This window comes from Bombus pyrosoma, linkage group LG10 (genome assembly GCF_014825855.1).
Source record: "Bombus pyrosoma isolate SC7728 linkage group LG10, ASM1482585v1, whole genome shotgun sequence".
Taxonomy (NCBI): domain Eukaryota; kingdom Metazoa; phylum Arthropoda; class Insecta; order Hymenoptera; family Apidae; genus Bombus; species Bombus pyrosoma.
In genome coordinates, this window is record NC_057779.1 from 1,380,532 (window position 1) to 1,406,046 (window position 25,515).

General features: G+C 43.2%; 1 protein-coding gene across 4 annotated transcripts in view; it reads right to left on the reverse strand.

Moving 5' to 3' along the window:
- LOC122571301 (beta-1-syntrophin) overlaps positions 1-24,587 on the reverse strand; it is a 364,855-nt gene extending 340,268 nt beyond the window's left edge. For 2 of the 4 annotated variants that reach the window (XM_043734871.1, XM_043734870.1), the window contains exons 1-2: positions 22,324-24,587; positions 13,844-14,441 (exon numbers count right to left, since the gene is read on the reverse strand). In XM_043734871.1, coding sequence (XP_043590806.1) covers positions 13,844-14,441; positions 22,324-22,347 — 622 coding nt within the window. In that variant the 5' untranslated portion in view covers positions 22,348-24,587. Of the gene's footprint in view, positions 1-13,843; positions 14,442-20,657; positions 22,132-22,183 lie in introns of those variants that run through there. The other 2 variants (XM_043734872.1, XM_043734873.1) reach the window with 2 other exon arrangements.
- Positions 24,588-25,515: the final 928 nt, after the last annotated feature.

Consider the following 25,515-nt stretch of genomic DNA (forward strand, 5'->3'; position numbering starts at 1 on the left):
ATCTACTCGTGTGCACGAACCTCTTTGGCCGATATGTAATAACATCGCGAAATTCCCATTCGAATCTTCCGTTTACCTTTCTCGCGAACCCTATCTTTCCATCTTTCGTAATTCCAGCTGCGACCAAGCTATTCCCTAGAATTATTCCGTGATCGAACGATAGCAAGTGACGCGGATAAACCGCGGATTAGATGCTATAACATACGAAAAAAGAACTTGACGTTAGAGGTGCGTTGACGAAAAGTGGGATGAGACACAGGTTCTTAACACCTCACCGACCGATAGCCTATTAATCGGTTTCTCGTCGCTGACGCTTACCGACTGATAGCCGATTAATCAATCGGCTTTTTTCCGCTGACAATCTTTCTCATTATTTGAGCAGTAATTTGTTATTTAACCCTCAGAGTGCTGAATACTCGGGGCCTATGCGATCCGTACGGACGGCGCGCGGCCAGCGCTGACGATCACTGTGAACTGAATACTTTTTCGCTAGACTGAACTCTGTTGATTGACTATTCAAAGCGCAAATCGTAATAAGTTATAGTAATTCTTTTGCACGAGATTGAATGATTCAAGAAATATAAATATATTTTAGTATTAATTATTTATTATAAACATTGGAATTCACAATAAACTAGAATTTTGGTAGTAAACTAGAAAACAATAAACTAGAAAACTAAATTTAGTGAATATAACACAAGTTAATAATTCAGTTGTGCGATTACTGGTCGTATTTTTGCTAAAGGATCGTCATTTACTGTGTTATTATCGTTAAAGTGCAACATTTGTAATAATACCATGTATCGATCTCGTGCCATTATTTTGCGGAAAATATTGCTTTTCAACAGTTCGTCCGTAGACCAATATTCTCTCAAAGACAGTTTCAATTCTACCAAATGTCCAAATTGGACAAATTGTGAATGCAAAGTATTAAATAAAAAAAAAAAAAAAAAAAAAAAANTAAAAAAAAAAAAAAAAAAAAAGAAAAGACAGTTTCTTCGAACGCGGCATTAACATTGAAATGCATTTATATTTATCTCATACAAACGTAACAGTATTACTTCTGCGTAGGTGCTCGGAAAAATTGACAAACGCATATATGCGTCCTTAGTCCACACCGATGGCTTTCGCCAGACGCATATATACGTCCTTAGTCCACAACGATGACTTTCGCCAGACGCATATATGCGTCCCAAGCACTCTAAATGTGGGAGCAGAGGAAACGAGTGCCGGGTACAGATGGTACTACGTAGTACCGCGAGTACAGTGAAAGTAAGTACACTCGCTATGCTCCTTTGGCAAAACAAAAAGGGAAGAAATGACTTTTGCGTTTATCCAAGGTAAACTACACAACCTCTGAAATCATTGTGAACGATAGATTGCAACCTTTTTTCCTCTCGCAATTCCAGCAATTCTTATTGAAGTTTCACGTTCGCTACTTTATTTCTCTGGGATAATAAAATTGCGTCCAGCGGAATTTTAACGTTATCTATCTTATTATCAACTCAGTAAAACCTTTCTTACAAATTTTATGTTGCATAGAAATTGCCATAATTTTAGAAGCTTATGTAAATCTTTTTAAGAACTTATTGTACAACGAACGTTTTTTCGGTTTTTCTATATCTTTTACGACTGCTTCAATTTAACTAGAAGATATGAAAAACAGGAAATCTGATAATATCGATTAATTGAAAGAATTTAAAAACAAAAAATTTGAAATTTGTAGATGTTTCCCATCGATAAATTGGTACTTATACGTTGTCGATATTTGCACACTCCAGCAGATGACATATTTTCTCCTCGACGTTTACTTCGTCTGTGCACGTGTGTTTCTCAGTTGTTAATTTCTACTGCTTACAGATCTTGGTTCAAGATGTAATTATCATAATCAAACACTTATTGTAATAATTATTACTTTCAAATAATACAAACGTCTTTGTTATTGTATTTATGGAACCAACTAATAGTCGGCGGTGTTTAACAGTATATTTATTAACACTTTACCGATAGCTGATTAATCGGCTTTTTGACTCCGACGATCTTTCTCATTATTTGAGCAGTAATTTGTTATTTAGTACTAAGGTATCTTACTCAGTTGCGTCAGTTGCGTTGCTTCGTAAGCTCCCACAGTTTTATATAGCAATTTGAAAAACTTACCGTTCGCGATGAACGAAAAGAATGGTATTGGAGAGTCTAAACAGAAACAGAGCCGGCGCCAGGGAGAATCTGCGCCTGAGATGCCGGTCGGACGTGCGTATGCTGTTGAATCGCTAGCAGTCGGTAAAGTGTTAACGATGCGGTATATATTGGGTTGGCAACTAAGTGATTGCGGATTTTGTCAATACCACCTAATGACAAAATCCGCAATCACTTAGTTGCCAATCCAATATTAGAAAGGTTCAAGGCGAGTAATGAAATAAATTTTGTCCGATTGAGGCATGGGCGACGTGTAGGACATGCGAATGAAAGCTGGAAACTATAGAATAAAGATAAGGAACGCAATCATAGGTCGAAACTTTTAAGCTAAGCCAAAACCAATAGATAGAAATGACCAACGTTGGAATTCATGGTCGACTGGCGATTCGTAACAGAATGGAACGGAAGCGTATCCAAGACTCGCGTGAAATTGCTCGCCCATCCAATCAATTACTTTCGCGATACGCTGTAAAATAACAGAGGAACGCGGATCTCGGCTCGAATTCATAAACGATATGGCATCACGGTCCATTAATCAGTATCATAAAGGGATATGATAATTATATTGGCAATCGAGACGCGGGCATCAACGTGATCATCCGCATCGTTACGGCCTATTGATCCAGTGATTAATGCATAGCGAAATGCAGAGAAGTACGTAATTAATCAGGATTCAGAATAACTCCAACGTTGCGGGAGTAACGCCTTGTTTCCAGATTCAACTCGTTTTTCATCCTACTGTAATAACTCCATTGACAAACCACTCCCATCGCCATCATCCCCGTCCCATCTGCCATTGCGCAAAGAACAACAAAGCTTCAAGTTATCTCTAATTATACGCAGCTATATATTTTCGCGTATACCGCTGAGAAACAGCGAGCCATAGCTCGCGATAAATCGCAACCGCTCGGTACACGCGTATTCTGTCGCTTAAATTCGATCGAACATACTCGCCAGAGAAAAACGTCGCTAGATATAACGATCCTCTGTCGCCCAGTCTGTTCTCCGAGCAAAACGGTTAAAAAGGAGGAAGAGATGCGGCGGCGAGCATCTACACCGATAAGGATCATCACGCTCGTGTTATTATACACGTCGACTGAATTTCGCAAGTTTCAAGAGGGCTAGCACATCTTTCGTGGAGCGAAGTTTCGATCGTAAGAGGGTTGGAGAAGGCGCGCCACGTGTATTAGAGGATCTCCGGTTATATTTTACGTATCGTGAGAAGAGGCCGTACGAGGGAGACAAGGAACGGGCAAATATGTTACAGCAGCTCGCACGAACCAGCTCGTTCTTTGCGCATTTATGCACGTTGTGCCGCGCCGCGTACCACCTCCTCCTCCTCCTGCTCTTTCTACTCTATCGCCACCGCTAATTGCAAAAACGTCCACAATTGCTGTCGGATAACAGTAATTACGCGTAGGAGTACATGATTTCGTTGTTTGGCGAGCGTGTCCTTCCTGGCCTAGCGATAAGCGTTATCGACGCGCCAACGGAAGCAAACATTTCAAGAAAAAAGAAAAATTGGACAAACTCTGTTTCGAAGGTTGGATTGCGATTTTGGACGACAGAATTTGTTTAGCGTCTGTTGCAAACGTAGATACGATTTTTATGGCTACAGCTACCATAATTTTGGTACAAGACTCATATCACTAAAGAGAATCGTCAGTAGTTTTAGTAATCGTAACACATAAAATTGTATAAGATTACTTTTATAAATAACTAAACATACACTGCAAGCATCTAGAATTCTAAGATTCTTACATTGGCGTTATTTCAAGCTGTTTGTACGAGAAACGATTCCTTCCTAAACCATACTTTTTATCCTAAACTCTCCGAGAAGAATATGTCGATGTCCGAGGAAAATTTTAAAAGCAGACATAAAACGGAAAACACAATATCGACTCGTACCACGTTCGCTTTGTCGTCGACGATAGAACAGCAGTCTGTTAATAGGTAAATAAAATGGAGGAAATGTAGTCAGTTTATCCAATGCAACGATGTAGCCTTCGTTCGCTTTATTTACGCGCATCGTGCACGTGGCACTTTAAACTTCGCGGTCTACGAGACAAATTGTCGCGCGCCGCTAACCAAGGAAATACTTTCCCTCCCCATACCTCCCTCCGGGGCTTTTTCTGTTATTTTCATCACTGTGCTACGTGTCGTTTATTAAATCCCACGAGGTTCGCCCTCGGAACAGCGGAATCGTGCTTGACAAAAAGGAACTCGGCACCGGCTGGAAGCAGAGAAAACAGGACCGCGTTCCTAGAAAGGCGAGCGAGCGCGCGTGTGTATCGGAACAACGCGATACTCGAAATTTTATGGCCATGAGCGACCGCGGGAAACTGCGGCGAAAGCCAACCGAACGAAGAGAAACGAAAAGAAACAGAAAAGAGGGGAAAACATAGAAAAGAGGTAAAAAAAAAAGAAATGACAATGACAGTTACGTCAAATGAAACAGTTCGCTGTACAAAGAGAAATATAAATAAACGTTGAAAAGGGTGGAAACACGAGGCGAGTTTAAAACGAGCCCTTAGGAACGTGTGCCACCTTTCGAGCTCTCGCACGAGTTTTTATCTAAACAAACAGCGGAAAGGGAACGGAAAATAAACAGCAGGCGAGAGTTGTGTAAGAAACGGATCTCCATAAGCCACGCTGTTTCAAACCGCTTTTTCCTAACTGATTTTAAGCCGATTTAACGAGTCGATCCCCTGCAATGGTATTTCTCCTGGCACGCGTCTTAACGATGGAAATTGATTCGGGAAACGAGTGCTCCACGATACTTGATGTTTCGTAAGCACACTGGAAGACTGTAGATAAGGTTCACCGGCGTAAAGTTGAAAGTATGACCCGCGTATACTCTAAAAATTTCGTGTCGGCAATCTACGCGAGCTCTTAATAAAGTTACACGTTCAAGTCGGGCGAAACTTCATCAACAGACACGGTAAAAGTTAAACCTCAAATTAAAGAGCAGTCTAAGGCGCTTTTACTCGGGCGCACTTAAGGGTAGAGAGACCAAATTAAGGTCTGCCCTCAGACCTTCTGTGTTGAAAAGAAACGCCCGATAAAGCTGTTGCTTAATTAACAATTTCCGCGGGACTACAAACAACACGCTAAAAGAAGAGTATACCAAGTCCCAAGTATGCAACTTCTAACTAGAACCAGCCAAGACAAGAGTATACGCTCTTTGCAGGAACGATACAGCTGCCTGAGACCGTGCGCGAATTAACAATTTAAACGCGTTCGAGAATCAGCAATTTTCGGGCGGGCGATAACTCTTGACGAGCGAGCCACGCGGCCTGTGACATTTTTACGCATCATATTTCAATTCGATATTGCCACGACCTAGGCCAACGTCGTGGAGGTTGTCGCGGTCGAGTCAAAGTCGCTCTTCCCCACCTTTTCTTTCTCCCTCGATGTTCGCAGCTTTCTTCTTCTCTCCGTAGCCAACTGGCAACGAGAAAGTTACAAGCAGGACACGGGCTCGCGGCAAAGAAGACAGCAGGGCGCGCAAGAGGGTAACGAACACCCGAGGTAGAGAAAGGCAGAAAGCACGGAGAAACGGCACGTTAGAAGCAAGCAGGGGGCGTAGAATGCGACAGCATCGCTCTTCATGCGGATACCCCGTAAATCATGACGAAGTACCGTAAAGGAATGAAATGAAAGGCACGCGAAACACAGTACACCAGCGAGGAGATATACCTATAATGCTCGTGAGGACGAGAAACGCGCCGCGCTGGCTCGTGCCTTATATTCGTGTCTCTGTACGCTATAACATTGTATGGTGTACACTGTACACCTACCTCGTGCATCGCCGTGCTACTCGAGTCCGTGCACCGACTTGCGCTATGTAAATACATTTACCAACGCGACGTTATGCGACGTTCGGTCATATTCTTCGAGTATATTTTAGGTGCCGACGCCGTGTTTCAGCTAATCACCTAACCGTGGTGCGCTATTTTCCGCGGTCGAAACACGATTCCCTTTTACACGGGCCAAGTATCACCGGAGCTTCTACCCGGGATTATTTTATAGCCGGTTGCTTCCTTTAACCCCTTGAACAGCCGACCAACGGATATACCTCTACCCCTAATCTGCATGGATTATTTATGTTTTAAGGAAGGATCCAGATTGCAGCCGGTTCGAGTAATTTACTAGTGGCGTGTTTAATTTTCAGGTTCCTGAAGAATACGGTAACGTGTCACGCTTGTTCTGGTGGCCAAATATACGACCCTTCGCTTAGATCGCTATTTTTACGAGAGAGAGTGAAATGCACACAAAAACGTGAAGTCGTATAATATACCGATATAGGCTTAACAGATTGATATAGGATATACGAAAGCGTTTGGACATTTATAGAGACTTTTATGAACACGTTGTATATGTTATGCGAAACATTTTGAAATTTCGTTAGCACTGCGGTGTCACGCGACTATCATATTACATTGGTGAAATTTATAGAAGTTATTAGAGGTATCACAAGCATACGCTCGGATTTTGAGTTATTATATTGGATATTACTATTATCGTTAATATGTATGCTTGTACGATATATAAAACGAAAATTACGGCCAAGACGAAAGAGAAGCGGAAATAAAGATATTTGCACAAATCACGTAAATTTCACAACTAAAAGTAAAGAGATATAACGTAATATTATTATTATTACGTGATGAAAAATTGGCAAAATTAGCTGTTATAATTGAATGAAAAGACAGAAGGAATTGGGAAATGTAAAAAAAGAAATCAAAGTAACATGATAAACGATCCTCTAATAGTTTTAAGTGATGTCTAACTAACTCAGTGGAAAGTTTAAAAATAACGTGAAAGAAGGAAAGGAAATTTCTCTCTGGGAAAAGACAATTAACGCGAACCACTTTAATCACGATGAAATTTAAGGATAAACCTTGAACGTCGCTCTGTAATGGATCCGGAAGCTTTACCATTACAACCGAAGACATCTCTGACGGGCGATCGTGAAAATAACTCGCGCGATTCAAACGCGGCTGTTCCCTTTAATCTCGAGTACTTTTTATTCACGGGGAAAGGCTATAATTTCGCGAGTAGGTGGAGCAGAGAATCAGCTGGCGCTAGAAATAAGTTTAGTCCACCTCGAAATTACTGTTGGCGAAACGAGCTTACCGAACCTTCTTCCTCGTTTCCTGTCTCTAAAACGACGGATCAAAGGTTTCCGAGCTGTGTGTCCCGCGGAGAGTAACGTCGCGCCGCTTGTAATCTGCCAGTCCGGCACAGGTGGAAAGACGTAGGTCGAATCCAACTTGCACTTACAATTAAACGGCAGGAATCTCGTTACCGGTTCCGCGGCGTGCGTTCCATTTTTCTTGCTTATTATACGCGCTGTCGTTCGTTGATAATAAACTCGGCGCAGTTGTCTGCGAATTTCGCGGGACGAGAATAAAGCAGTGACCGCAAATTATGCCAGCGAAACTACTAATTGGCCAACTCGCGGCCTTTGAGCCGCGCATTTCTACCGTGGATGCCGACTGAATCGCTAACTGCATTCGAGTTAGCCAGCTTTAACGAAATTGAAAAAAACAATAGAGAAAGTTGTGAATTTTATACGATTACGAAATTTGGTCAAACAGAAAATAGACTTTTACGTGAAAGGCAGGAAGAATTATTTCGTGAGATGAAAGAGAAAGAAAAGAAAATTAATATGGGCCCGATCAGAAGGGAAAAGGGAATATCGATGACTACAAAGAACGCTGCTCAAAGGTAGAAAGGAAATCAAAAGAAGATAAACAGAGTCCATCGTAGACGGAGATAGCATACATATATAAAAAAGAAAAAATAAAAGAAGAAAAATCGGAATTTCGCGTGTACAAATATAGCAGAAATCTAGTCGCGAGACGCATGCCAGACCGGTGATGAATCACGCAATTAATTCGAACAACAAAACAAAACAACGTAGTCTGTTCTATATTTGATACAAAACACGAACGTGAATCTAAGGAATTTGTCTAATAATAGAGAACTCAATTGTACGAAGCAAATAAAAAATATCGAGCTTTCCAATTGTTTGGATCGCGATTTCTCATCAAACCGAAATGATTCGCGGAATAACATAAACGCGTCTATAAATACGAAAGCGAGGAAACACGCGGAACGCGGAGACCAGGCGGTCCATGGTTTACAACTATACACGAAGAATAGAACAGAGCGGAACGAACAGTCGAGGTCGTTAAATAAAAATTGAAATTCGTGTTCCGCGTCTCTTCGTCATCCGCGAGTGTTGCTCGGGTCGAAACGGCCGGACGATCCGCGTCGCGCTAAGAACCACAGTAAATGGTTTCTTTTATAGCCCGGTGAAACGCGAAACATACGCGGAACACGATGTTAACCGGCGTGTAACGGTTATGCAGCGAAACGGCAAAGAGTCAAGCTAATTATCGTGATGAGCTATAAAATGAGGCCGGCTAATTTCCGTCACCTGTTAATTGGCCTCTAGCATCGCGCAATTATTCGAATTTCGCTAATCAGCGCCGCGTACACGCCGTGTATTCTCGGTCTCTCTTTAGCTTATTACTAGCTCCATCGTACTTCTGTGTTTCGTCGAAAAACAGATTTGCGTGCGCCAACGAATAATCCATGCACGCGCCACCAACCGTGCCGCGGCAATCCGCTCTCGAATTATTTACCATTGTAACATACAAACGATCAAGACGATTAACGAGGAGAACGCTTTTCAATGAAAACCACCGTAGAATCTGATTCGACGCGGAAAACGCTACCCGATTATTATTTAAATCTCTGATCGTATTATACGAACCGCCGCGTAATTTTTATTGCGCTCGACGAGAGGAGACACTTTCAGTCCAAGCGGAGAGATCATCAAGGGTGAAAGTCTTTTTGAAGGAAAGCGAGCAAGCTCATAAACCGAGGCGATTAAGATAATGGAAAGGAAGATGAGACTGACGGGGAAGAGGCGAAACGGTGAAGAGGAACCGGGAAGGAAGGACGAGTAGTCTGACGTTCGCAGTGAAAGGAATTCCGACCTGCAGGATTTAAGACGCAATTTCCCTGACGATGTCGCGCGTCATCCGTCATCCAACCTCTACGCTAGGCTGGAACAATGCCCGACTAAAATTACGCATTCCAATTACAAATAGATACGCGTAGGAGAACCACAGACGTTTCATTCATTTCGCTCGTTCGGGTAACATTATGTCTTCCCAATCATCCAGCCGGGGAGAACCGAGCGGTTTCATCTAATTCCGCGCCTCCTTAAAATTCGAGCAAAACTGGCCTTCCAGAATCATCGGCGGCGCATATTGGAGTAAACGTTAGTTTGGTAGATGGTGAAACCATCGCGTGTGCGATCTCCTTCAATTTTCACGACCGCGAGCAAATAATCATAAAGACTGTGGAGAATAACGAAACGCAGAACAGAATTGCGCAACGGTAAAGAAATAAAGATAATTATGCGATGGTAAAACGTTTCCACGATACTTGTATTCTTTCGAATCTCCACACTTATCCTTCACCTAATAATGCGAACAATGGTTGCACAATATACCAGCATTGTTCGAAGGTTGGCAATCAGCATCAAAGGTCGTCGTTGTGTCAAACTACGCAATAACGAGTATCACCTGCCGGATCCGTATTAACAGGTATTCTTACGTAAATCGTGGGCGTGCAACAATCACGCCAACAACCTAGTCCGGTAATATAAGTACTTATAGGCGCGCATGTTGGAATAGTTGGCCAACGATTGCATGGATCGATTGCCGAACAGGAGTAGTACACGTCCAGACGAAAGAATACAAGGAAATCTAGTGTGCCTCTACCAAACGATCCATAATCAAGGCCACGCGATATTTCACGCACGGAATTCTGCAGATCTGACGTTCAGATCGTCGGCGAATAGATAACCGTGAAGAAAAGTCACGCAAAGTCGCAAGGAGATCCTAAGAGAAGCGATATCGAGCGGAGCTAATTCTTCGCGCCACGAATCTTTTAACCCTTTTGCTAATCGATACCTCACAAGTGAAAATTCGCACGAATAACGACGAGATTGATCGACTGATATTTAAGCTTTAGCATTGATAGTGAGCATGGAACGACTTGTGAATGCGCGAATATGTTAGGATTCAGGATACACGGAGATTTGGCTGCACATAGCGAAAAGGCACTGAGAAGTTCCGCAGGGCGGAGTTTGAGAATCGTTGCAGGGCTAAATTATCATTATCCGTATTTTATTATCATATTCGTTACGATATTCTTGGAAGAAACCTGCTTGCACCTCAACTTGTGTTCTTCCGAGCATAAGTTGAGTTATGGATCGTTAACCGATGCTTAACATGGTGAAACAGATCGGAACGATCGGTAGATTAGAAGGAACTTTCTCTATTTCCTGCATACAGCAAGAACTCGAGGAACTGTCGGTGTAAGTGGTAGAATTCTGTACGAAAATCAGGATCGAATCAATCTTCCCCGAAACAATAGTTCCCCCCGGTTGACTCGCCTCGAAGGCCGTTCATACACGCCGAAAGAAGTCGAAGGGGAGAAAAAGAAGAAGGATAAGTAGAAGGGAAGGGAAAAAAGTAGGGCTCGAAAGAAAGGGGTCGATACAATAAATCAGGATAAATCTGGAAAGCGGTGGAGCAATAAATTCGACTTCGTTTATCAGGCAGAGTAGTAACTTCTATTCGATTTCTTGCTAGCGAGCCCTTTCGGAAACTTTGTCAGCCTGATGGGGCTAACTTGACTGCAATTTTATCCCGTGAAACCGGAAGTTTTCGGCGAAACCTCGCTTAAACGGGACGCAGTCGGGTCCACACGGGCGACACCGAGTCCCGATGAAAATCCTTCGGCTAATGTATTCCAAAGCTCTCCCCTAACGTCTTCCTCGTCCCTCCTCCGCATCTTCCACAGTCAATCCAATGGTGGGCCAACTAGTAATCTACTCTCCTTCTTCTACATTCCCTCCTTCTCTCTCTCTCTCTCTCTCTCTCGCAATTTCAGCCGTGTCTTGTCCTCTGGACTCGGCCTCCCGTCGTTTCTGTCTTTCCTTCTTTCAATTCTCGGGCTTGGCCGCCCACGCGGCCGCGCATCCTCTTTTGCATCTCACGTCCACACGGACCTAGAACGCCGAGTATCGCATTCCAGGCATCACCCACGTGAAAACTGGCAACTGGCCGACCAGTCGGGATGAAAGGAGGAAGAAGATCGGAAAGGAAAGAAAAGCAGATGGAAGAATGTCGCACGTGCGAGACGATGCGGCGCGGCGTGTACTACGTGCCACGAGAAATCGTACCTAAAGCGTCTGAATAAAAGAAAAGCTGTCAGGCAGCGGCATATAACCGGTCGAAGGGTAACATCCAGCGAGAGGAATGCGTACTGTGATACGCAGCACGTCCTTTTCAGAAGCTCCATGTACTTCTACAATGCTTCGCGAAAATGAGCAAAATCGGACACTGTTCGTGGCTAGGAAGAAACGCACTCGTTAAGCGGAAGGAATACAAGTTTGATTGATGATAGCGTAATTAGGTCAGGTTCTTTGGGAGCAGTCGTATTTTAGTTATAGACGAAGAGAAGTGAGCGATATGGAGCAGTTGTACCATCCCACTAAACAATTTTCCAGCGATTCATGATTCCATATCGGTTTCCCGGATTATCAGTAAGAAAGGGTCCAAAGCGTGAAGAGGAAAAAGACATTAAGTAATCCTAACTGAATAGGGTACGCGAGTGGAACGAGAATTTTCTGTGAAAACCGCACGCGATTATGCGAAACGCAACGAGCTGTCGAGGTCATTCACGCCGAACGAGTTTCATCGGTTGGAGAACGTTTTTCGGTAAACGGACTGGACCGAAAATGGCTCAATAACGAGCCGTTCTCTGGCCGAATTTTTGGTTGCGCGAGCTTTCCAGACACGAAGGAAAATAATGGTACAGGTGCGTTCGCGTGCATACAATCGCACGCCAGCCAGAAAGCCCCGAAGCGGTGCAACGTTGATGCACACGGACGAGCCCGAATGTATAGGTACGTGCACGTACGCGTGGCCATGTACAGAGAGATGTACGTATACATGAACACGTGTCGCGCATCGGCCGGAGAACGCTAAATGCAAAGTGCAGGCGGACACGAGCATGTGCAACGAGAGAGCGGGCGTCGCGCTTCACTGGGCAGGCTTGTGTCGCTCGTAGCATATTCGTACGAGAAACAAACGATAACTAGTCACAAAGGAAGTAAAATAAAAGCACGTAAAGAAAAGGCGGCAAAAAAAGCAGGTAGAGGGAAAGAACCTGCAAGTAAGAGAGGAAACAAAAAGGAAAGGCAGATAGAAAAGAAAGAGAGGAGGCGCCATTTAACGCTCCAGGCAGCACCACGGTACACGTTTTCTCGTCGACCTTTCACCCCGCGCTACTTCTTTCAGTCTCACACTTTTTGATAATAGTCTGGAGGCGGTGTACGATGGCGCTAGAACTCGCGCGAAATCTGCAAAATCAGACTGGTTTCCGTCTTCCGCTCCGACTCGAAAACGAAGAAAAAGCATCGTCGAGTCTTTCTTTGCTTCTCGACGACGCTTACCACCTCGAGGAAAGGCCGAAAAAAAAACATCCCGAAATAGTGCATTAATCAGGCTAAAAGCTCCCTTTCGGACATAACCACCTTCTCTCTGTCCCTCCTCCTTTGGTCTGCCACTTTTGTCGCACCCTTTTTCTTACGACGATCTGCGCGATATAGTGGCTCGTTCGCCGTAACACGAGTGCCGCGCAAATGGCACGAGTTCCGGTTCAAAGACAGGGAATTCGATATTAAAACGACCTGCAGAAACTGGCAGGAATCTCTACGTGGAAACTTAATGCGCCGTGTACTCGAGGCTAATTGGAGCGAAAACCTCGTTAATGTCCCCCTAAACCCCGTCGCCCCGTCGTCGTCTAGCGTTCTACCCTTCCTAGCCTAGCTACTTCTACTTCCGACCGAACATTTCAGTACTTGGAGCGACGCGCGGCTAAACGAATCTGCGTTTGCGTTTACGCTCACGTTTCCACGGATCGAGATTTCCTCCGAGCCCCTGACAGGACTGCAGCGTCGGGCAACCTGATTTCGCTAACGCGCCCTGGCTATTAATTATCTCCGAATTACCGGTCAAAGGAAACGCGAAAACCGTCGATGTTCCCGGACTAATTCATTTATCGAATTTAGTTAAGAGACCAGAGGTCCGTTATTTACAGAAACATACATAAGTACGGTAAATACATCCGTCAGACTGTCGAGCGTCGAACGAAAGCAACGAGAAATACTTTGCGGAAGATTACCGACTTCTCAGAAGAGAAACCCGTTACGTGTATGACATTTAGAAATCTACCATCTTCTTGCATCTAACCATCGTGTTACTCAACCCATCGCGAGACTAATCGTTGCGATTTCTTTCCTCTATCATCGTGTATTAACATCCTTTTCGATCGTCTACCTTTTCACCTCTTAAACGCATCAATTTTTACGCAACCATCCATCTTTATGGTATATCTATCGCAAGGATCCACCCAAATACGCGTATCTGTATCAATCTCTGGATATAGAATGCATATAGACACCGGTCAGACGACTGTCTCGCTCATCGATCGTTTTTCTCGCAGGAAACGGACATGCAAATAAAAGATGAGCGTTTGATAATTCACTCACCTTCCAGCTCGACGACTTTGCCAGCCCTCTTGAGCGCCTTCACCGCCTCGTCGTGAGTCGCCTCGCGTAGATCTTCCCCGTTTACAGCCAGAATAGCGTCGCCCACGTATAGTTGCTCGGTAGCGTCCGCAGCCATCCCCTTGAAGATCTTCGAGATCAAAATCGGCATTTTATTCTCTTTGCCACCCTTGATCGAGATCCCGAGGCCGTTGTTGTCGCTTTTCACCACGCGCACGATACGTTTCTGATTGGCCACCGAGTCCGGCACGTCCGGATCGTTCAGGCTGTCTACGTTGTTGTTGTTTATGTTACCGTTGTTGAGGGCATTGTTGCTCGTCTCGCAACTCTCGTCCAAGGAGATGCTCAGATAATCGTCCTCCAACGAGACGAACACGCGATACCACTGACCACGAACTTGCGTTTCTAAAACGCCCGCGCGTCCGGACGCCGAGGATGAGGCTGCAGTAGTCGTCGTCGACGAAGACGAGGACGACGTTGCCGCGGACACCACCGAACCGATCCCCATCACTCCCATCGCTGAAGTCGGTTGTCCGCTTCCGCACAGCTCGACCATTTCGATTTCCTCGCAAGCTGCACGCTGCAATTAAAGCCAACTTTAATTGGCGATTTCATTAACTTTCTACGGGTCGCGCTTCATCGCGGTAATGCCTGTATACTTGGGTATAATTTACGTACACGAGCGTCTAGGATGAAACTACGCTCTCAGACACGCTACGTTATGGTTAAATCTTGATTTAGAATTATAATACATTAATATTTAACAGAAATGTTGGAACAACATCGTGGAATAGATTCGATCAATCTGGTAGTCTTACCGACATGAAGCGAGTTTCAGATTTCTCGCAACCTGTAACCTACCTCTCCACGTTGTTCTATAGTCGAATCGAGGTCGAAAGGTAGCTTCGTTATATTAACATTAACTTCGTTTAAAATATTCTACCCGCATATACGTTTATACGTCAATTGGCTGCTTCGTAGATCCAATCTCTACACACGAGTTTCTGCAAATGAAAGCGAGATATTTTCCATCGCATTTGAATGTACACGTCGAGAGAATCGTGCCTCTTATTCTCGTATTCTATCGACGCCAGATTTTATCAGATTCTTGCGGTAAAACTCTCTTTCAACTTCTATAAGTTGTAAAGGAATTACCAGATACAAGCTTATCTTTCTTTTTTTTTGAAAAAGGCAGAATAGAAAATATGTCTTGTACCCAAGTATACAGCCATTACCGAATACCACGTACTACCAAAAGCTTTGAAAAGCTGGAAAAGAGATCGTTCTAGTAGGCTACAGAGACATCGAAGCGAGGTGAACGACGGTTTTAAAAAAAATGACGCGTCTCTCGGCGCGGAACAACGCGATCCATAGAATGCGACAGGGATCAATTGCGTCGTCTGTACTCGACGACATGGATAAATCAATTGTACTATGCTACGGTGAAATTCGTAATTTGAAAATAATTGATACTGGCCGGCGGTGACATGACCGACCTCTCTTTACCCCTTTCTCTGTCCGGCTAACCCCTCTTTTTCTCTATCCCGCCTATTGTTTCCATCAATCCATTTTCACTGGGCAACAATGGCGTTTACCCGTTAGTCACGGAAAATGTCCTACAAAACTGCGGACAACGGGTATAATTGCGTGAAAATTGGGAGCGGCCTCGCACGCTTACGGCAGCTGCTGCTCACTTTTAATTAATTAAAAGCCCCGTCACCGTTTTGTCACCAAGAATACAGAAATATCTGTAATATCTCTATTTCATTTCGCAATTTCATTCAACGCTTCGTGGATACAACCTGTCTTTTTCTCTTTTCTTTTTTCTTTCCTTCGACTTACGTAACTTACTCGACCACGTGCGTTTTTATATTTTCCAATGGCCCACCATTCATACAACCTGGCTTGAAGCCCGGTTTCGAGAGGAGAAAGTTTCGGACACGTGGTGCAGGTTTATAAAGGCAAACACGGACAACAAGGTGCCTTCTCCAAAAAAATGAACGGAGGTAAAAATGAGGAAAAAACCCTTTCCCTCTCGCGGTATATTTTCGCCTCCACGTTATCGCGCGACCACGGTTCCTGGAAGCTGAAAGGGAGGCCGTATCGCGCCATATTTAACCGGCGTGTCACGGCCGTACGAAATTTTTCATCAGCTTCGTGCGGCATAAATAATTTCGTCGCGGTAGCACGATACCACGCGTAAATTGGATAATTTATCAGCCGAGGTGTTAGGCCGAATTAGCAAAAGAATCGGGCAAAAATCACGGCGTCTTGATTGTACGTATACGGAACAAAAATACGCTGACGAGGAAAATCTGGGAATTGACTAAATGAATTCAGTCGAATCACGTCCAACTGAAACCCGACGAAATTTATAGAAAAATACGGGTGTATTTATCCGTGGTGTGCGACGTTAATTAGAACGTTGAGCCATACCGTTGCATAATTAATGTAAAATTATTAATTACCTCTGGCGTGCTTTATACAATGTTACCTGCTACAATTACATCGAGCAAGGGATATCGCGGCCGTTGCAACTAAATCTCATTACGACATGTTGACGGGGCCAGAATCGAATAAACCGCCAGGTAAAGCCACGACGATAATGAGACTATGAAAATACCAATCTTAATTTTATGCATTTTCAAATAATTCGTCCTTTCGATCATCATTTTTCCACCTGTCTAATTGTAGCAAGTCGAAACGTAGAAGCAGAGAAATCTGAAGATCCGTGAGACGAATCAGATATCAGCTACAGTTTGTCCCTGGCAATGAGCTCGCATAAATTCCCGATTTAATATGAATGCGTAATGGTCGCCACGAGGGCTCGTACTTGTTGTACGGAGCAACATATAGGAGAGAGAGAGAGAGAGAGAGAGAGAGAGAGAGAGAGAGAGAGAGGCAAACAGACTCGAGTATAACACGCTGTACATACCACTATATAGTAATATCTACAATCTACATACAGTTCCGGCTGTGTATAGTTCGTGTATATCGTGCCACATTTTCACATCGGCAATTTTGCAGGTACTCTACTAAACCTGTCATTCTCAGATTCCTGGCGCGTTCCCTTAGAATCCTAGGAATCTGAAAATTTTCATTCGAGTGTATCTTGAAATCTGTTCGTTGTATTTTTCACTCATGACGTTACTTCTCCCTATTGCTATCGTCAGATTCTTTCCACTCTACTTTTCTTTAATTCCTTGTACTTTTTATTTTCCATTCTTTATTCTTCAAGATTTTCATATTAGGAAAATTCGATGACATTGAAAGTACAGTAGAACCTTCGATATTCGAATTAATGGATGACTGATCGGACGAGAAAACTCTCGGATAGTGGAACACGTATTTTTCCTTATAACTATTATTTCATATTTCAAAGAGAATAATACAAGAATATTACAAGAAATATGGTATAATACAAATGTAATGTTTTTTTAACTTATTTATGAACATCGTATCCGTTTTGCGACTTAATCTTTGGTGATCCGTTGAGCTGCGTTGAATCATATCTTGTTTGTAGCTCAGATTATTCCAATACCACAAATGCTTCGAAATAAGAAGGCGTTTAATTCACCGTTACTTTCATTGTAATTTTGTTTTTTCAGCATTAGGACTTAAAACATTGATGAGAATATTCATGCAAATTACAAAACTCCTTCGCTTAATATAAATCTGGATGTTGGTGTTGCTTTATCGCTGATTTATGGAAAGCATCGCTATACAGCGGAGCCCACACACTTATTTTTCAACTCCATTACAGTTTTTTATTTCTTGAAATAGCTGAGTAATTTAAATAATTACGTGTTTTTGTCTCTTGACGTTAATATAGTATATCTTCCAAGGTTGAAGATTTTTACAATTTTTGCAACATTTTCGCCTCTTTCTAGCTTTTCAAGTATCTTTTATTTTCTCTTGACGCTTAATACAATACCTCTCCTCTTTAATATCATTCTACAGAGATATTAATCCGTACAAAATTAAATTCATAGTAAAACATTTAATATAAATTTTAACATAAAACATACAAATATAAAAAGGACGTCTAATAGTATAAAGGGCACAAGCAAGAAATATTCGGTTAACAGAACGTTCGGACCGTAGAACATTCGGATAAAACCGGACCACTAGAGGTTCCACCGTATTCTACAAATTTATCGAAATTTATTTGCAGAATGCTCAGAAATCCTGGTCAATCGCGATATCAGTGGCGAGTTTCGATTAATTCGCAAAACAAGTTGACCATATTCTACCACTGACCACGATAGGGTACGGTTTTAATTGTTAATGCATTATCGATATGCCATCGGTAAGTCGTTAGGCAACGATCCGGCGGAAAAAGTTGCAGCAAGAAACGAGATGCGAAAGCGTCGAAAAGAATGGGACCAAATAATCATCGGGGACTGACGAACGAAGAAGCGAACGATATTTCGGCGAAATGAATTTGCGCAAAGTACATTAAAATTCGGACGCTTGCGTTCGTTTTAACCGACGTAAAAAGAGCCAGGGGGGTGCGTGCAGAAGCAGAGCCGTGCACGCGGCGAGTAAATTCCTATCGGGATGGCGAGATGGGAATGGGAAACGCGAGGGTAGTGAATCCGGTGGCGCGCAATTGAAAAACGCATTACACGTACACGATGGAGATGCGCCGCGAAAATAAACCGCAATGCCAAAAACAGGGTGCGTCCTCACGCGATGAAAATTAAGAGCGAAAACGCGGTTTTCAACGAAGAATCGTTACCGTGGGATAAAAAAGAAAGAGGGAAACGGGTCTAGCGCGGAGGAAGAGCAGCAGAGAATTCGCCATAAAGAAAAACAGAGAGCAGAGACGATTTTGAAAGGGGTTTGGGATGAAACGCGATGTCGCGGGGGTGTGCGACCGGGAGGTGGGTCGCGGTGTACCGGTGCGTGAAATTGGGTAAAAATGAATCGACGGCGTGACGCGGTACCGCCATTATTCCCGAAATTCAGTACCAGGATATGTAGGTATACGTATACCCTGGCCACCTACGTGACGCGTACGGATCAACGAGACGACGATGCAGAAAGTGCAGCCAATGTTTTTTTGGCTTTGGTGCACGTGCATCCCTGTCGTGTACCCGATAGATGTATGGGGGCGGATGTAACAGCAGCAGAAAAAAATTGACACGGTTGTACACGCAACAACGGCGTTGCAACGAAAGAAAATGGAAAAATGGGGAGGAAAAGAGAGGGCTCGATGTTCGTGCCGGTCAGTATAATTGAATTAACCCTTCGTCGGTCACGGTAAAATCGACGAACATTCCAAACCTTTCGTTTCGTTGTCCACTATTCATCCAATTTATCTACGGACGTCTGTTACTTTTTAAAATCGGTTTTTATCGCTGGTTATCGCGTGCGGCGTTTAACGCAAGACGCCTCACAGTAGCTACGATATTTCGTGCTCGCTAAACACGGAATACTTGCAATTCTTAATTCCATTCCATCGCGTGGAATTTCCTCCGATCGCTCTAACTCCCCCTCGTCCCTCCTCCCATCAACGATCCGCATTACAAATCGACAACACGATACTTGTTGATTCGGTACGGTATCTGGGTTACAGTGATCTCAGAAACACAATCTTACATTTGTGAACATTCACCGGAGAACACTGTAACCAAATACGCCTACGAGAGTCAATAGTCCATCTCCATATACATCCGTCCATATATGTGTATTGGCCTCGGTCAGGTTAGTATAAAGAACGACGTACAATACGTAATACTCTTGGCACAGTATCCAAAGGTTATATGTACTAACACGCAATAGTACTCTTACACGGATATAATATTGACGAAATAGATGACACCGTGACGCGCCAAAATACGTTTCCATTAATCCCGAACGTGTTGTGAGTGTGCTCGTAAATATCGTGACTCTTCGATTCTATTTTACATTCCTGCAGATTCTAACCTATACCATTGCGGAGCCTTCGTTAATATCTTTTCTTCGTGCCGAACCTTTTTGTGCCTAATGACACAAGCAAACAGTTGGGTATACGCTTTTCAACGAAAAAAAAAAAGTATAGAAGCTGTCTATCGGAAAAAAGTAAATACCTATCTGAATGAAGGAAAAAATAACTTTGCTAAAAAGCACGATAGGTCATACGTATGTTGTACTTGGTTATGTGAAATTCGACCATACGCACGGCACGCTCCGCCGGTAATCCGATAATAGCGTTAGCATCGTCGAAGGTGCTCGTGTTTAATAAAAGCGTCGATATCGCGATTGTGCAGCGCGTACTTAGGTATACGCGCACGGCAGCGTTATAATTAAAGTGTTTGTCTCTGGGAATTAGTCTCGTGCGAATTTTACCGCTGCCCACGTGAACACGCGCCGTGTACTTACGTCTCTCTTTGTATTCGCCTATCTATGTACGGAATCGCGTATGCAATGTATGCACATAGGCTAGACAAGGATATAAGGGGGATGATCGCGAACGTTAGAAAGATACAGGAAGCAAGAACAAAGGAGAAAAGATAGAGAGAGAGAAAGAGAGAAAAAGTACAGTGTCTCGTTTGTGAAGTCGGGTCCCGCAGACGCATGTATACGGCACTGTCGTGCCCCTCGCAAAAACCAATAACCTCGGCAAACGTCGAGCACCGGTTGTTTATGGCCCGAAAGAGAGAACAAGAGGCGGAAAGGGGAAGAAGGATGGACAGAAGGAGAACGAGAGAGCAAGGTGAGAGGTGGGGAACAGGAAAAAGAAAACAGCCGTCGCACACGAGAAACGAGGGGAGGAAATACACATCGCTCCGAGTTCCAGATCATTTCGTACCTGCAGCACAACGTCGATACTCCACCATCGACCGGTATACCCTTTGTCCAATAATTCGTAATCGTGTAGTGTATTGTATTACACGACGACGTGGATCCGCTGGTTCTTCGTTTTACAACCTGGTGCTCACGCGATCATTCCTTCGTTAATGAGTTCGAATTCTTGCACGAGCACGCGAAATTTCGCGGAAATGGCACAAACGACCAAAGGTTGAAAAAGACTGTGAAAAACACGAAGGCGTTGAAATGCCACAAAAAGAACGCCATCTAATGTTCTACTCCCGTGGTCACGTGATCACTTAACACATTGCCGACGAATCGGAAAGAACTGTTCTTTCTGCATAAAGTATATTCTTCGCTAACGATAAGAACACATATATGTACTCGATATGTTTGGCAATTTTGTTTTATCGAATCGTCAAATTTATATTTCAGACGTTATCACATATTTTTACATGTTTCGTAAATAATCAAATTTCAGAACGTTACAAAGTACGTGTTGCTTATGAGAAGTCCGCAGTGGTCATAGTATAGTCAAATCTAATTCGATGAATTAACGATCAATTCTCGCACGAATATGCAAAACTGCCACATGTCGCTTGCGAGAAATACTCGGTGATCGTCGTACTAACTTAAACCTAGCAAAATTCAATGTATAAATAACGAATTGTCGCATGAACACGGAAAATTTCACGGAAACGGTACACACGACCGAAAATTGAGAAAGACTACGAGAAATATGGAGGGCGGCGAAATACCGCGAAAAATAAACGCCATCTAATGTCCTGTTTCTACGATCACGTGACCCTTCAAGATGGTAGCGGGAAATAAGGCGACGAAGTTGAATGGGATACCGTACGTGATTCAGGCATGTTTCTAACGGATCAGGAAAACACCGCAGGGCTGTAGTTGAAATTGGAGTTGCAAGAATCCCGAGAATGCGGAATAGTGAATCTCTCAAGGAGCAAGTTGAGGAACGAGAGAAATTGAAAATCGTATAGTAACGCTTACACCATGCCGTTTTAAAGCTTTACACTTTGTGCGTCAAACTTTTTACGCTTCACGCTCGAAACTTATCAGAGCGAGAATACGAGCGGAATACCGACCGCCCAGCGCGCCCAATTTTTTTCCTCGCTTTGATCTCTCCGCTCGTGAACATCGATTTCTATCTTATTTTACACATATTATATAAAAAGCAGCGATCTAGAAACGAGGTATAACGCATACGTCAAATAAAAAAAAATTTAACGACGTAACGACGCTCGTATCTCCATAGAACGGAGCGCATCGATTGATACGAGCCGAAACGTCGAAAAATTCGTTCGATTCGCGTTCCTATCTCATCGTTAAAAATATACGCGTAATAGAACAGGTAAATCATTGAAACCCTGACATTGATGCGGAGAATTAACGAACACTATTTTCATATATTAATGGAAGATTGAAAATGGACAACGTGCGACGTATGCTTTATACGAGTCACAGGCAAAGAAATGTTTATTTTTTTTTTTTTTATTCCTTACATACCTCAAATAAAGGCGAAACAATGACGGTAGGCGAACCAAGGAAAACAAAACAGACAGAGGTGAAGGGGGCAGGCGTGCTTCGGTCCAATGCAAAATAAACGTGTACGCTCGTTATAGCCGATGGCTTCTACGATGATTTACCGTTTTCCGCGCGTGTATGGGCATATGACTTCCGGTAGGCAGTGGGAGGCACGACGCCTGGCCTGCTTTTCTTTCTTTGGCTAGATCAGAAAACTGTTCCCCCGTTTAAATCCGAAACGTGTCCGGTGTGCTCGTCCTCCGCCACCGTCTCTTTCTTCTCTTCGCTCACGCCACGATGCGCGTCATTTGCAGCCGGTTAATACATTCGACGATCCACGATAGAGTCAATGATATAACCGCCCGTCGGTTCGCCTTTCAGCAGCCTCGACATGTTTCACCGGCCTTCTTTCTTTCGTCCTCGATTGGAAGCACTCCGATTCCGTGAGACTCTCGTCGAGAGAACACGCCTCCGCGTTTCTGTTCCCTATTTGCGATCCACTCTCCTGGACTAGTACACTCAACCCGTTGCTCACTTTCGCCGTAGGACTCGCGTTTGTAATTCGACCTAACGACGTAAATTCTTTTACACTGGAGTAACCGATCAGGCGCGCGCGCGCGCGATCGCCAATGCGTCAACTTCAGGCCGTAATGCCGTTTTTTTCGGTGCCTATGTAACAGCAACGCCTCCTGCCTAAACGTTCGGGACGAATGTCAGTCGCCCCGATCGTACAACGAGCAATTAATTAGCCGGTCGCTTGACACGCCGTTAAACACTGACCGTCCAACTAGAAGCACGATTAATTGAGACAACCGAACGTGTTCGAATGTCGCTTCGTAATATCGTTCCCGCACTCTGAACGCGGAACCAAAGATCCACGAGAATCGTCGTTGTACTTAAGATGTTGCAACGACATCGACGGATATCGAACGAACGAAAGAACGAACGGCGATGTATTCCGGAAGATCCTTTCGAGAGCTACAGCCGGTCGTGTAAGTGGGTGATGGAATCCTCGCGGGGGGAACGTGACGCCAAAATTTTCTAGCAAGGACGTATCTCGCGTTCCCCGCGTTTACATTAGCGAACTTGAAATTATCGTCGTACCAGTAAACCATTGACCGCTTCGAAACGCGTAATAATGTGTACGAAAAATCGCACGTCACTTTCAAAACCGGTCACATCGCCGACGAGACGATATCGCGAACACTAAGAAACGAACAGCCAACTACCGCGACGTCACGAGTCGTACTAACTCGACTAGCGGTTCGTCCAGCCCGATGAACCTATAGGAAGCGACGAAAGGGGGGTGAATACAACTTCAGCGCCACCGGCGGGAAAATTTCGAAACGTCAAACGTCCGCAGCGTTCATCTTTATCGACACATATTTTACGTAATGTAATTATTTATGCAAACGTAAGTGCTAATGTATGCATAATCGAAATACGAATAAAAGTTTAAAGAATAACAGCGATATAAGTAAACAGAATTGATTCAATGGATAATTTATGTGAATTTATATTAGCTAGCAGGATATTGATTTACACTAAAAAATTTAATTTTGTCGTCTATAAACGTATGACTTCGTACGTGAAATATTTAACGAGTGTATTTTATACCAAGATGAGTTGAGTAAAATAGCTTTCGAGTAATGTAACGAGTTCGTCAGTTTTCAAATTTACACGTTTCAGCCTTCAAATTTTAATCATCGGAAAATCACAAGACTAGTAGTTTCAATTACACATGTTTCTCTTTTTTGTATTTCTGCGCTACTTTTTATATACATATAACTTCTTATCTTGTACGCCATCGCGTCTTTATTGCTCTTTCTTCCCCGCTGTTCTTCTACTGATTTTTCTTGGTGGAATTTTTCTTTTATTGTACCCTTACATTGTTTTCGTTTTTATTTGTAAAATTCTACGTAACTTTTTTTACTGTTAAAATTGCTTTCGATGCCCTCCTGTTGCTCTCTAGCGAATCTTTTCATTTTTGTGAAAGAAAACAGGATTCAAAAACTCTTTGCTCTCAATCTGCACATATGACGTCCTCTGATCGTTGCAATTACTAAATTACTTATTCTCTTCAACATTAAGAATACTAATAACGAATTACCGTTGAATTATACTAACTGATTGCTATTTAATTAGAATAATTGCAAGCAAATTGACAGAAACTGTAGAAGATGAGAACTCGAGAATTCATTTAAAATTAAAGAAACTTCCAATCCCGATCCAATCTCTATCGATAAAGATAGAATACTAAATGCAACCAGATATCACTGCATCAGTTCGTGCCATGATTTAAATGCTTTAATTTAACACCTTGCAATATGATAGCCCGAAGGCTAGTATATCTGGATATTTTTAGTATTCCCTTGATTGTTCTCATTTCCGCTTATTTCCATCGATTTCCTCAAAGATAAATTAATATCGCGCGAAAAGAGAAAGAATGGGTAGCCCGCGCACGTTATTGCACCGCGATATCCAGTTTTACTTTGTATCTAATGAAACGAACTGCTAAAAAGGAACACGGATGCGTCGTTAACAGTGTATCATTTATTCCTTCTCTTTGCCTTTTACATTTTAATTCATAGAAAGTACGGGGTTTTTGTTCGCTCGTGATATTACAGTACAATCGCATTATACGTCTCGTTTTATAGAGGAATCAGGCAGCAAGAAAGCAAAGACGATGAAAAGGGAAGAACTTATAAAGATACAAAACGGGATTACCTTATCAATCTTATTCTCTGAAATAATCAAGGCGTCTCTGCTCTGAATTTCATTCAGCGTTATATCCCTCTAAGCGTTAGCCGTGCAAACACCCTCTTACGTAACACCATCCCTTCGTTTGTTAACTTCTTTTTTTAACATTATCACCGGCTGGAATGACGCGAAAGTTAAGGCTGAAATACATCATCCCCTATCTCGATTATGGTATTGCTGTTCTCCAAAGGCGGATCGGTAAACGAAAGATATACGACAGGCTTGCTAGACAGAGGGAAAAGTTTTATCTGCCGTTTCAGAAATATCAATAACTGATCCCTTGCACAGTTTCTATTCCAACCTGGAAATATACGGCCAGACGAAGCCCCGTACGCCTTCGTTCCTACCCTTGAATACCATACGAAACATGCCCGAGTGTATCCCTTTCAAATCGGAGAAGATGCAGCGGTCTCGTACAGACATTCAGAAAGTATCCTATTCCGAAAGATGGCACGTGCCGTTGCCAGCATGGATTTGCCGTTTAAAATACAATTCGAGACAGCTACCTCGGGATCCGTCATCGTCGATTTTAGTTACCTTCGCACTCGGTGTTG